At 47.0% G+C, this 14,622-nt stretch overlaps 1 protein-coding gene across 5 annotated transcripts in view; it reads right to left on the bottom strand.

Annotated features, from left to right (window-relative positions):
* Positions 1-14,622, bottom strand: part of PPP2R2B (protein phosphatase 2 regulatory subunit Bbeta) — a 388,391-nt gene that overhangs the window by 68,926 nt on the left and 304,843 nt on the right. For all 5 annotated transcript variants that reach the window (XM_081135392.1, XM_081135390.1, XM_081135388.1 and 2 more), the window contains one exon: positions 13,155-13,267. In XM_081135392.1, the coding sequence (XP_080991518.1) occupies positions 13,155-13,267 (113 nt within the window). The remainder of the gene's footprint in view (positions 1-13,154; positions 13,268-14,622) is intronic.

The raw sequence follows: 14,622 nt of genomic DNA, 5'->3' as shown, positions 1-14,622 counted from the left end.
GAGGACTTAGAAATAAGGCAGCCTTACATTTCTCCTAGGAATAAGAACCTTTTGCTCACTCTTTTTGAACAAACAAGTAATTATTTTATTTTGAAGTATCCACGTGACTCATTCCTTTAGTGCCCACATGTCTCCGGGTACTACCTTTTTTTTTATTTTTTATCTTTATTGTTGAAAGTACTACAGATATCCCCTCCACCTCACTGATCTCCTCCTCTCCACTCCTGTTCCCTCCCCAGGCCTCCACCGCACTATTGTCTGTGTCCATGGGTTACGCATATATGCGTATAAGTTCTTTGGTTAATCTCTTCCTGTCCCTCCTTCCCTCTGAGATTCGTCAGTCTGATCCATGCTTCCATGTCTCTGGATCTATTTTGTTTGTCAGTTTATTTTGTTCATTAGATTCCATATGAGTAAGATCATGTGGTCCTTATCTTTCTCTGACTGGCTTATCTCACTTAGCATAATACTCTCCAGGTCCATCCATACTTTCCCAAAGGGTAAGAGATCCTTTTTTACAGCTGCATAGTATTCCATAGTGTAAATGTCCCACAGCTTTTTGATCCACTCATCTCCTGATGGGCACTTGGGCTGTTTCCAGATCTTTAGCTATTTGACTCATATTTTGGGTTTGTTCACATAAAATATACTGTATTTCTCTTCTAGGGAATTTTAACTGGCAGCCAACACATTCTGGGTTGTGTTGTAACTTCTAAGATATGCTTCTCTTTAAAATACATGAAGGTGGAAAAGAGGAAAGGCTCCTCCATCAGTGACCTGGACACACACATGGTTCCCTTTTAACGTGGGTGCCACTGACCAAAGTCCCTTTGGTCAACTGGGCTGGACTCTGTCTGTCCTGGAGAAGGAACCAGTTGGCCCAGCTCTGTCTACTCTTGAGGCTAGAGGTTTGGGTATACTCAGTACTGGGCTTCTCCAGCTGGAACCTCACAGGTGCTCACATTCTCCTAGCTACTTGGTATTTTTAAAAATATAAAATGCAATGAAAATTTGGGCAACATCCAATCAATTTATGCTTTTAAGCATTTTCTGAACATCTTCTGACTTGCTGTCCTTTGTTCATTTTTTTTTAGTTTCATGTTGGTTTTATTTTGCCCCTAGAAACACCCTCCTATCCTGGCCCATGGGGTAGCAGGCTAGCCACAGTTGGGCCCTACCTATCTCAAAGCTTTTTGCCCAATGAATGAACCAAAAGTGGCAACAATAACAACGATTACTATGGTGATTACACAATAGAGAGATCTAGGACCACACATAGAGCGAGCGAAATACCAAACATCTCCCCTTTGGAGTCTGGGACAGCTCTGGCGGCTGCTGTTGTGCAATCAGTGACAAAAGCCCATTAGCAAATGCCAGAGAAACAAACTGCCCCTTCCTGGAGCCAGTGGGCATTTGTCTCTGTCATTCCTCCGGGCATGGGGCTCTGTTCTCTCTGCATGGATAGCACAGCAAATCCTGCTCTGGAGCCAAGCATGAGCTCTTTTATATGGTTCTGCATATCCAACCAACCTCAGTCACCTCCCTCTCCTCTCCTCTCCCTCTCTGACCCAACTCTTGCACGGAAAATCAAGGTAATGATTTATATGTTGCAAGCAGTTCTGACAGGTGCACTCTATCTGGGCTTCCTCCAGCCCCAGGACTAATCAGAAGCTTATCTTCTCCTTTGTGTAATAGGGAGCAGTCAGGTTCTATGACCCTCCAAACAATTCAATCACTCATGGGGGGATTCACCTTGGAGGGAGGACACCTTGATATAGGAGAAGCTAGGAGAAGGCCATGCCCTGACATGTATCCAAACAGTGGCAGTCAAGGGCTTGAGGGCAACATGGCCACACTGACAAATGCCATTTGCTTCCTCAATTTAAACTCCTCATATCCACCAGGAATGTCCTAGGTTGTGTCGGCGGCCTGGTGTATATCCTGTCCTGGGTGCAGAACATTTAGCTATCTGAGCAAAGAGGGGCCGTTCTGAAAATCACAAGTGCAGAGAAGAAATGGCCTGCGTTGCCCTTGGGAGAAAGCGCAGATTCCTTGGGAAGGTCTACGACGCCCAGCACGGTCTGGCCATAACCTGCCTGCGTGTCACCAGCATCTCCCTGTGCCCAGCATTCCGGCCGCTCTGTCCTCCTGTGTGACTTCCCACCTCACGGACTGTGTCCATGGCAATTCTCCTGCTGGGAATGCTCCTCCTCTTTTCCTTACCCGCCTCCTGCTTCAGCTCAGTTAGCAACTGCTCCAACAATTATTCTGCTTTCCCCGGGATCAGAGCCTCTGTTCTTCTATATACCGCACACCTCTCTCCTCTGCAGCCCCATCCCAGTGCCAGGTGACAGTAGGCATTTAATTCATGCTCTTTTCAACCAAAAGAGCCTGTAAACTCCCTAAGAGCAGGAGCCACGCCATTCATGCATCTCTAGGGACTGTCACAGGGCCTGGCTTACAATGGGTGCTCCATACATACTTGTGGACTTAGTGAAAAGATGAATGAGACCTAGGTGGCGCCTATGTTCTTAACTGATCTGACCATCGAGTAGGGTAAGGGCGTGTTTCATCGGGATTGGTGTGACAGTCACCTGTGAGTTTAGCTACAGAGAGGACTTTACTCTGGGAAGGGGTAAAGGTAGCCAAGTGTGGCCTCGTGTCACTGCCATCTCAATAGCTAACCTTATACCCCCTGTCTTGTCTCTGTTGCTAATCTTGTTTCCTCCCCCAGAAGGCTTCTCTCAGATGCTCTTTGAATTTGTAGAACAAATGATTTAAAAAAAAAAAAAAATCAAGCTTTCTAAACACCTGCATGTTTGGTATTGAAATATCAGGATAAGTGGATGACGTTTTTCACCTTATGTCTGGATGTTTTGACATTCAAGAGACAACGTCTTTAATTCAAAGTTGCAGAACTCTCAGTCCCTGAAAGTAATTAGAGAAAGTGGGATCACAGAGCAGAGAAGGAAATGTCAAGAAGGAGCCCAGGCAGTGATTAAATACACAGCAGGTTGACTGTGATGTCTGGCAAGGGTACACGAAGTTGGTGCTATTGCTGTTTTCAAATGAAAACTCAGAACCTGCTAGTTCCTCACTGGAGCGTAAGCCCCACGAGGGCAGGGACCACACACGTCTATCCCTGACTATATGTGGGGAGCCTTCCTCTTGTAAATGCAGGTGAGATAGATGTTAGGTTCCACAGAAGGAAACATCTGGGGAATTTATGCTCCTAGAAGGCTCTGACAGTAGGATCAAGCATCCAGTGGCTCCGATGGTTGAACCCCATTGCTGTTGAGAAGCCAGACAACGTGGTGGTTAAGAGTCGGGGTTCTGCAGCCAGCCAGCCAGGGTGAACTCTGGTCCTGCCTCTGCTGGCAAACAACCTTGCACAAACTGATCCTCTGTACAGAGCACCGTTTCCTCATCTGTGAAGTGGTGGTGATAGTTTTAAGCTCATGGGATTAAGGTGAAAATTGTACAAGGAGATAGGTATGCAGAGTGCCTGGAACAGTGCCAGGCACTGGTAGGTTCTCAGTTAATGCGAATGAATGGAATGGAAAGAGGGAGGCGCTATGAAGGATCCTACACCATCTATGGATCCTGAGACTGGGAGGCAGTAAGAGCAGAGTGAAAATGCTGTCAGGCTGACCCCGAGTCCCCGACCCAATTCTTTGAGCCGGCATTTCCCAAAGGGAGGCCCATGACCGCACTACTCAAAACAACAGATCCACCAGCTCTTTGTTAATGGTCCATGGCAAGTGGAGGAGCCCAAGCCAGATTCAACGCATTGCTTCCTTCATTGAGAAAAGTCTTGCTGGGAACAACAAAAGTGTCAGCTGAACTCTACGGTGGCTTAGTGACACGGACGATTCATATTCTCATACAAGCTCCTTATCTGGCTATAGACCGGCACTGAGCCAAGGACCACATGTGGAGTAGAATGTCATAAAAAACAGTAATCCCGGGAGAAAAGGGGTTTCCAAGGTCAAGTAAGTTTGGTGGAAAAATACTGCATGCCGTATATCTTTCCTGGAGTTTGCTATCATATATTAGTATATCAAGGCCCTGAGACACCCTGCCATAAATAAATTTGTTTAAATGTGTTTATGATGGGGTTTCCCATATATTTTTGAGCAAGAAACATTTGTGAGTATGTTTTACGCCACTGCTTTTAACATTTTTCTGGAAAAGAACTGAGCCCAACTGATTATCTAATCACAACAACATATAACAAGAGTGCGACCCAGTCTCCTCCTCTCAAATAAATACAGATCTAACACCTTTTAGTTAGAAAATTTTTTTCCTTCTGGCTCAGACATTCTAAGGAAACCAGAGAATTAAATACCACTCCTGTTGATAACCATCTCTTTTAACACAAAAATACCCTTATAAAATGTTTTCTTCCAACCAGTTTTATTATGGACCAAAGAAAAGGGAGGGTATTGTCCTATATACTGAGCTCTAGGGAAATATCTAAACTATTTCTCTGATAAGGATGGGTATTTAAAATGCTTATATCAATGCATCATTGAAGCCTGGTTTGCAATGTACTAGGATCAAAGTGATTGTTTCCTCTACTGAATTTGATTCTAACATATTTATATTAATTATTTTCTAAAAAATATCTTATGTATAAGGAGCAGAGGCCCTAGGATTCCTCTTGTGGTTTCAAATTAGTTTTTCACATAACCTGGTAGCCAAAGGGATCTAGGCACATATTTTTCTTTATGTCCTGTTAGGTCTAATTGAAAACCAAATACAAATCAGTTCTGGCTTTGTTAACATTCTAAGGTTTCTTGAACGATGTACTACTTGGGAACTGCGTGACCTGTGCACGCCCGCACACGCATTCACACGTGTGCACACACAGTTTCAGGGGCTAGAACCCAGGCCCTCAGGCCAGCAGCAGTGAGCTCGCATTTCAGAGCCAGGCCCTGTCATAATTCAGATAATTCTATCTGAAAAAGTCAGAAAATGGAGATACTTTCCCCCCCTTGAATCACCCAATTATGCCTGGATTTTCCACTTACTTTAGAAGTATACAGGCAGCCGATGAAAGGAAAAGACAGGGAAAATCATACTGATCATTTCTCCTTTGAGAAAAATCCATCTGGGTCAGTGTGAATGAGGGTTGACACAGCGACAAGAGCCTCGCTTGCAAAGCCTGAAAAGGGCGGGCCACCTGTCCTGGCCTGGTCGATCTTGAAATTCAGACCATTTAATGACCAAGGCTAGGAAAAGAGAATGGGTCCTGGTCTAGAACACGGTCCTGCCTCACGACCAGGGAACCTCAAAATAAATGGCACCAGAGGCCATGGAAACATCCAGATTTCCTTCTCTAACACGATTCTTTGCCTTTTCTGATGCTAGTGGACTTTTCAGCTTCCCACTGTCACTGTACATAGGGGGAGTGTCACTTACTAGTTCCTGGCACATTCCAGGAGCCATGGATACCTTTCAAAGGGGTGGGGAGCGAGAGACCAAGAGACCCTGATCTTAAACCAGGTATAGGATTCTGCTTACATTCCCATTTATGTTGGCTCTAACTGCCACGTGGCAAATGCAGCATTACAAAGGGAGCTTGGAGATGAAAGACAATGTTTTATTGTTACGTATACACCCTGAATCCAACGCAGCTTTGGAGAGCCAGCACCTACACACATTCAAAGTATGAAACATAATGGATTGCTGGTCCCCAGACACAATACTGCTTTGAATCTTTCCAACATATTCCTCAGACTTTCCCGAAACCCCTGGCGTCCAGGTGAAAGACAGGGTGGGAAGGGAGAGGAGAAAGGCAGTAACAACACATCCTGGGCACCTGCTGACCATGAGCATCACGCTGGATACTATCAGCACGGACTCGATTTTGTTAGCTTGACTCTGGGAAGAACGTACAACAATTTTCATCTCACAGATGATGGCTGAGATGCGGTGAGACCTGGCCTTTCCTGGAGACTCTGTCACTGTGTTAAGATCGCAGACTCTGGAGTCAGACTAAATCTGGTTAAAAACGTGACTCTGCCCCTTAGTGGCTGCAGTCACTTCAGGTTTCTGAATCAGGCTTATAATGTGCATAGCAGAGGGCCTGGCACACAGTATGCGTTTAACTGATGTCTGCAGTGCTCTTAATGTCACAGCACACTGGCCAGGGGGTGGGATGCCCCCATGATTTGACTCGAAATAACAGGCAAAAGGAACTTGAGTTATAAAGGGCAGAACCGCTCGCACACAACCTAAACTTAATTGGCTTGCAGAAGCTCACCCTATATCACATCGGTCCTTAGTGGAAAGGCAACCACATTTAGAGGATAAAGTTGCCTTCAGATTGTTCTATGTAGGACCTTGAGGTAGCAGGAGGGAAGAGAGCCAAGAAAGAACTTACAAAATCCAATCAGAGAACCTCCACTTTGGCGTGGACCTTGAGGTCATGATGTCAATGGCCCTGAAACCCAGTTGGCCTCTGGGTCTGCCTGGGATGCAGCTGAGAATACGGGCAGGTCCCCTGGCCCTGCTCCTGGAGATTCTGAGTCAGTCAGTCAGCTGACGTTCCCAGAATCTCAGGATCAGCCGGGTTTGGTACACCACGACCTAGTTTCCACGCAGCCTCTGGCCCACCTTCCCCCACGCGCAATGGAGAACCCACCTGTGCCCAAGGCGAAGGAGCTCCTACCGTCTCTTTGAAGGTTGTTCTCTAGTCCCTGCTTACTCATATGTTGGTTTATAATGAATATTCAGATGGATACACCAGACATTCTCTTAACACAAGAGGCAGGATAGTAGTATGGATTTTAGAATCGTAAAGACACGAATTCAAGTCCAACCATTTCTGCTTACTAGCCATCTGACCTTGGCCAGGTTACTTTACCTCCCTGGCTTTAGGTCCCACATCCCTAAAATGAGGTTCATTTCAGTACCCACATTGTAGGATTATCTTGAATGTTAAATTAGCCAATATATGCCCAGGGTCCCTGGAACACAGCAAACGCTCAATAAATGTTTGCTGCTCTTAATATATCCCAACTGAATTAGTTCCTTTGTCTGACAACGAACACAACTGACATGGTCTCACTGAACATTGGCCAGAGAACAGGACAGGGAATCATTGGCCAGAGAACAGGACAGGGACATCCACAACCCTCGCTCCCAAGAGGCGAACCATGTCCCAAGGCGGAGGCTTGGAGGCCCAGGCAGTGCCTGAGGAGCCTGTGGAGCGCTTTCTGATCCCATGACTGAAACCCCATGACGCAGACAGACACAATCAGATAATGATGGCAATCAATAACGATAACAGAAATTATTATTTATTTTCATAACCACAGAGTGCGTGCGCCCCGCTGAGTTACACACGTCGCATGCCAGCATTCCCTTTCGGGGCAGTCAATCAATGGGAGATCTCAATATCCACCCGCGGAGGCTGAGAAATGACCCGCGCCACAGTGACATGCTCACAGCTAATCTAATCCATGGGGCCATCCGGGGGCCATTGCGAGCCCGTGAATATGAAACAGGCTGATTGATTTTTTTCACTGCGGTAGCTAAACACTTCATTGTTATTTGCAACAAATATAAGGAAAGATGAAACTGTAAAAGGATTGGCTATTAAGCCCCCAGAGCAGCCATAAATCACAAAATGAATTCTGGAAAAATTAAAAATGGGAGGGGGAGGCAGCATCGATGTCCTAAGAGGCCTCGGTTATGAAAGCATAAACCCTGAATTAAAATCTGGGGCAGTCAAGGATGATCCTGACTCAACCAATCATTAGCCCTGAAACTGGCCTGGGGTTACCCATCCTCCGGGAGTAAGTCTCACCACATGGTCACCACAGGGGCAGCAAGAATATAAAGACAGAAAGCATTTGATTCTCAGTTCAGCCTCAGTTTCTCCCCACTATACTGGGCATAATCACAACCATTCCACTAGGAAGAGAGAAATAGCAATCCACATCCTACCTGCCTCCCAGTGTCCTCGGGCGCGTCACATGAGACCTGCAGCATCTGTCCTTCAAGATGCGTCCCCAAAGCTTCTTCCTGCCCCTGCACCTCTTCCCTTCTGCTCTTCCTCTGAATTGCCATGGCAATCTTCCGTGCTTTTTTCAGGACACACGCCCTATCCAGAGTTTCTCAAAGTGTGACCCAGGGACCACCTGCAGCAGCTCACCTGGGGGTGGCCTGTTAGCAACAGTCCTTAAGGAGTCTCCCTCAGAATTCAGAGCTGGTCAACACTCGGGCCTGGGCTGTGGTGTCCTGGACTATGGCTGGGGGGTGGGGTGTCTAAATTGACACCAGTGGGATTTGCAAACATCAGGGTCATTCTAAGTGCAAAAATGTTAGTCCAGGAAAGTCACGAGAATGTGTGTGTCCTGAGTTGACAGGAAGACAGAAGCAGTCACCAGCAGAAGGCACGCGTGTAAAAACATGATGAAACTGAATTATGAGCCCATCTGGGCAGAAAGGCCTTTGAAGCCCCCCCTTGCATTTTAATCTCCCCCAAATCAAGCTAATACCTTAAGAAAGCTTTGCCAAACATTTCTGAGAGACACAGATAATGAAAATCCCCTGCTTTGTGATCATGAATTATTATTTTCTTAGAAAGCCAAGGCTATAGGAAGTCATAATGGAAAGCAACAGATTTGGGGGCAGATGGACTAGGTTTGAATCCCAGCTCTGCCATTTCCTAGCCATGAGGCAAATCCCTTGCCTGTCCTAAACCTGTTTCCACTTCTGTGAGATCTATTCATTTGACAAATATGTACTAAGGGCCTACTGTGTGCCATGCATTATTCTAGGTGCTGGAGCTACAGGAGAGAACATAATGTGGCTTCTGCTTTTATGGAGATGACACTGTAGTGGAGATGGGGGTGGCAGGCAATGGACAAATGACATATCAGGCAAGGATAAAAGCTAAGGAAAGGGGGGCAGGGTAAGGACACGGAGAGCAAATGGGAAGATGTCAGCATGCTATTTTTTAATTGATTTTAGAGAAGAAGGGAGGGGGGAAAGAGAGAGAAACATCAAATTGTTGTTCCACTTATTTAAGTATTCATTGGTTGCTTCTTGTATGTGCCCTGATTGGGGACTGAACCCACAACCTTGGCATAACAGGGAGCTCACACCTTCTGGACTCTACATTTATAATTGGTTAAAAAGCAAATTTCAACCGGGCCTATGTTCCCAGGGCACTGGCAGTCAGCCATAAGGAAGGAAGGGATAACTCCAGGCTCACGCAGCTGGGAGAAGTGTGCTAAGTGCGATTTCCCACCACCCAGCTCCCATCCCAGGCTGATTCGATGACTTGAACTATGAGTTTCCCTTGCCTAGAAAGACCTCTGAGGGCCTCTTACCCCTGGGTAATGGGAGGCTGAGAAAGAAGAGAATCTTGCTAAGTGCAACTACATAAGACCTCAAGGTCTTTGTTTCTCCACGCTGAGGGCAGGGATCTGGAAAGTCAAGGGGGGGAGGGGGAGAGAGGCAGAGACAGCCTGACCTGAAATAACAATGACACTAATTATTAAGAAAACCATTGTAGATGCCCAGATGTATGTGTCTGGGTTGAACAGCCAGAGCTCTTGACTTTTAGTCCCAGCTCTAGAGTAACCGGCTGCCAGCCACTGGGCAAGCCATGTTCTCTCTCGGAGTCTGCATAACATTTAAGGGCTCAGGTCCCCCAGCCAAGTGGATCAAGGGCTGATTCTTAGCCCTGCATGATCTGGGGCACGTTATTTGACGCCTTTGAGCCTCATCTGTGCAATGGGAGTTTTTAACAGGGAACTCCACCTCCTGAGGTAGCTAATGCAAATAGAGTGTCCAGCATGGTGCGTGAAACGGAGCAAATGCTCAATAAATACTAGATGTCAGCATTTTCACCTACCAAATACCTGTCCTGCCCTTCTCACTGGCTGTTCAAAAAAGCTGGATCAAGGGATGAGGTAAGAAAACCCTTTGTGATATAAAACGGCACTTTACAGCTATGTGGTGTTGTCGTTAAATTATCATTGTGATTATTGCTTTGAATATTATGATACTGAGCAGGAGATAATGTTTTCATAGTAGTGCTTCTCATAGTCTCTCTGGGTAATAAGGGACTGGGTTTGAAAGGCTACCTTCCAGGAAAAAAGCAAAAAAAAAAAAAAAGCCACATTCTTGCTTTGAAAAGCTGAGCCTCCCAGCCCTGAAACAGAACAGGTTCATTACTCAGGGAGGATTAATTAGCTGTCGGGTATTATTAAACGTCCTCACTCTCAAGATCCACACAGAACTGGAAACTCTGAAAGGGAGCGGAAGGTAATCATAGCACAGGGAAGAAAAAAAAAAGCCACAATTGCTGGCGATGCAAATTTCAAGAGCTGAGCATGTTAGTAAATTACAGTCTGATTAATATCGCGTCAGCTCATTCTCTGTTCGGAGTCATTGTTCTCAATCTGTGGTCTTCGGGGTTGCCTGGGTTTTCTTCCTCTACCAGTGGGATAAAAAAGGAAAGGGGGCTGGCCTCTCCAGGGTTCGCATGGAAGGGACGCTGGAGTGTGCGCATTTCACTGAGAAACAGGATATTTGAAAGTCTAGGAAGGCAGAGGAGGTGACATCAGATAAAGTATTTACAATATTACAGCAAATGTGTCTCCCACGTTGGTATAAGAACTGTTGAAATGACTGGAAAGTAACAGGGGCTCCTAAAAACAATAGCTCGGAGGAGGCATATCTCTATAGAGTCCAGTGACCCCTTTATCTCCGCATCAAGGGCTCATATTTAAAAGGCAGACTCCTCTGGCCCACTCGACTTGCTAAAGAGAATCCCTGGGGCTGGGTTCCGGGGATCTGTGTTTGTAACCAGTGGTAACAGAACCACTGACTTTGTCCAGTCTTCCGCCACTTAGGAACTAAGCTTGGAGAGAGCAAATGTGGTTCACTGGCCCAGGGTCACCCAGCTGGTTAATAAGAAAAGCAAGAGGCAGAATTGGGATTTTCTAACTCAGCCCCACCTTGGGCCCCCTTCCGTGTAGGATACGTACAAGTTCACTTCCCAATACCACTGTCTTAGGTCGGGGACAATTTCTGCTGTAGTGGGAACTCACATATAGGCCTTCTCTCCTCCTTCATCATGGGGATGGCACCTCCAGGACTAACCACAGACATAGGAAATCCCGTAGGATGCCATGGACAACAGAGATTCATACTACAGACTACAGATGGCATCTGAGAAATCCCCTCCACACAGCAAACCAGGGCAAGGGAACATGTGGGCAGAAGTTCAGGTTTCCCAGTGGCACCTAATCCATCTTTTCCCCTACAGGACAGTAAATTCCTGAGGGCTGAAAACTGTCTTACTCCTTGTGTATCGCTAGCATAGCGCTTGCTGCTTAGTAGATATCAGTGACTAGTTTGTAGAGTACATACAACTGTATAAAAAGTATATTACAAGAAAAATGAATATTAATTTTTCTCATATGCTTAGGCCTACTACCAGCAGGGGCTAAATTACAGCCATACTAATGGTGATAGTAATACAAAAACAACAGAGGGGAACTAACATTACTGAGAGCTTTCTGTGAGTCTCGGCACAGGCTAAGCTCTTTCTCACAGACCCCAGAGCAGCAAATCCTCACGACTGTCCCAGGAGGCAGGGACCACCATCGTCCCTGTTATCAGATGTGATGTTAGAGGCACAGGGAGTTTAATTAATGTGTCCAAGGTCACTAGACGGAAAGCAATGGAGCTACAGTTCTCAGCCAGGACAGACTGACTCGGCATGGACACTCCTCATTTCTCTACCCTCCAATCTCCCAAACCTGAGCATTCAGAGCACCGACCAGGTCTGGTGGGGTGGACTTGCTGGCAGTTCTCCAGGCTGAACACACAGGCTGACAAGAGCAGCCAAAGCTTGCTGGCTCCGCAGGAGCTCAAATGAAGGCCGTGTGCCCATTAGGAATAAGCAAACACGCGACAGCCCAGCACTGTGGTCAGCAAAGAGCCTGTGTTCAAACAACATCCACCCAGTAAAGAGATGAACAAATGAACGAACAAATAAGTGGACAAATAAACGAGTGAGCTAATCAGACACGAAATGATCATTCAACTCCCACCTCTGCCTCTAAACCTGGGGCGACCACCTCTTTCCTCAGAGGCACCTCGCCGGCTCCCTTCTCAGTGTCTGGCTCTGGTCAGAAGAGCAGCTGCTGTCTGGAAGCACGTATTTTACACGGTTTGGCAAGTCCCTTGGGGCCAGGGCCGGTCTGGACATGTGCTGCTTTCCTGCTCACACCGAACACATCCCAAACTAAGCTCGTTACCCAGTCTTGAACCAATTTAACCTATATCTGGAGAGCGTTCCCTTAAAAGCTCACTTTTAGAAATCTATTTTTAACACCACTTCCCCATGAGACCTTTCCCGGTCTCCCAGAACCAATGTAATTTCCCCCTCCTTTGATCAAACGGCAACTCTCTCTGACTCACACTGCATTTATCTCCCTCTATTTAGTGTCATAATCACTTGTGTATTAGTCCAACGAATCTTCTTTCCTTGCGAGACTGTGCATTTCTGCCGGGCAGGAAGGAAGCTACTCAGACTAATAATGGAGATCATTTGTTTACCGAGTCCCAGCCACGGAGCAAGGGTTTTCCACTCTCACTGCATTTCATCTTCGTAAATCCATGGGCAGTAAGCATTAGGCTCACTGTTTCGCAGATGGAGAAACTAAAAATAACTTGCGTGACTAAAGCTCAGAAAGGCTGAGTGACTGTGGGAGGTGGTTCTGGTAAGTGGCAGAATTGGAACCTAGGCCTGTTAGATTCAGAAGTTCCTGTTTTGAAGCACGAGTCCAACTTTCCATCTCAGCAGTCTCATCCCCTGTTCCTTGAGTAACAGAAGATGCTTAAGACATGTAGGTAACGGGAACAGGCAGAGGCCAAGCATACAGGAGCCTAAGGCAGTGGCCACGCGGACGGAAGGCAATGCATGGATGTGTGGTCACTGGAGCTTGGCACCTGTCCTGTTCCTCCATCCGCCACCAGAGTCTGGGGTAAGTTGAGTCTCTGCTGGATCTCCCACCCTCTCATGTCATAGCTGCAACATTCACAGAGGCCAGCACACGGCCAACCTTGGGAGGCACGAAGACGGTGGCAGAGAACAGCCGCAAGGACTGTGAGGGACTCACCCGCAAGGTCGTGATGGTGGCAGGGTCCCGAAGCCGGCCCTCCTCATCTTTCAGGTTGTAGCCTTCGGGCCTCTTATCACGCTCGCTGACTTTCCACAGCTTCACAGTTTTATCTGTGGAGGGCAGGCAGAGGGAATCAGCATCACAGTGAAGGGAAGCTGGGGAAGGACTTTTCTCCTGGGTGGGGGCGGGGGGGGGAGCGGGAGAGGGGGAGGTAATAATGGAAGAAACTGCCCCAGGAGCTGGCTCATGTCAAGGGCTTCAGTGCATAAATCTTGTGTCATTTGAAGGCAGAGCTCAAGCTTCAAAACAAAAAACATGTATCGTGCAGAGACAATATGGTCTTCTTGACAATGGGCTGTTAAATCTACAGCTTAGGCATTAATTTTATTCATTCCATAAAAATATTTATTGAACACTGAAGAGTAGGAGTAGCTACATATATTGAATTAACTATGTGAGCACTTCGCATTGAGAATGAATTTAATCTTCACAAGCACCCTGAGAGGTAGGTGCTATTATTATTCCCATTTTTGTGACGCATCTCAATAAACACTGCCTTTACCATGACCTGCACTCCCTACTCCCTCACCCTTGCTGATCTCACTGTCTTCACCCTACTCCCTGCCACTCCCTGCATCCCTGCCACGTGGCTTCCTTACAGCTCCTTGTACACGTAATCCCACTGCTGCCCCAGGGCATTTGCACAAGCTGTGCCTTCTGCCAGAACAGCCCGTTACCCTCCTTTTCCCATGATCTTCCTCTTCGCTCTGCTCTCTCCTGTGTCCCAACTTCAGTGGGGCCTATCCTAGCCAACCGAGACATAGAAAGGTTTCAATCATCATTCTCAAGCCTCTTCTTACTCCCCTATTTTTCCTCACCGTGCACTTCACTACCGGACAACTTCTCTATTGTATCTCCCTCACTGGAATGCAAAATCAGTACAGAGGCAGGGATTCCGGCCGTCTCGTTCATTACTATACCTCCAGCGCGCACAACAGGGCCTGGGACAGAGCACATGCTCAATGACTACGAGCTGGCTGAATGAATGAATGAATGAATCTCATCTGCACAGTGCATGTTGCTAGCAACTCAGGGAAATGAAAGCAAAGAGATTCATCAGAATGCTCCCTTCCCCTTGCAGTCTCCTTGGAGTCCCCACCTGGAAACCACCTTTCTCACCTCTGTCCTGTCCCCACACTTTATACCACTGGCTGACACCTGTCCTTCTCTACAGCAATAAGACGGGGAGAGAAGTCCAATGCCCGCAGGGGTCAGGCAGGCCGGGGGAATGAGCGGCAGGGGCCGGGGGCGCTGGGGAGCTGGAGACGGCGTGTCCCACCCGCAGACGTTCAATTCCATCTCATAAAGGAACATGTTCGGGCCAAACAGATCCCGTCTGCGGGCTGCAGGCCTTTGGAACCTTCCCTATCAGATCCTGCGTTCGTGGTTTGTACCTTTCTAACCT

The sequence above is a fragment of the Miniopterus schreibersii genome (genome assembly GCF_964146895.1).
Source record: "Miniopterus schreibersii genome assembly, chromosome: 4".
Taxonomy (NCBI): Eukaryota; Metazoa; Chordata; class Mammalia; order Chiroptera; family Miniopteridae; genus Miniopterus; species Miniopterus schreibersii.
Note: the sequence above shows the minus strand (reverse complement) of the source record. Positions and strands in the feature narration are given on the sequence as shown.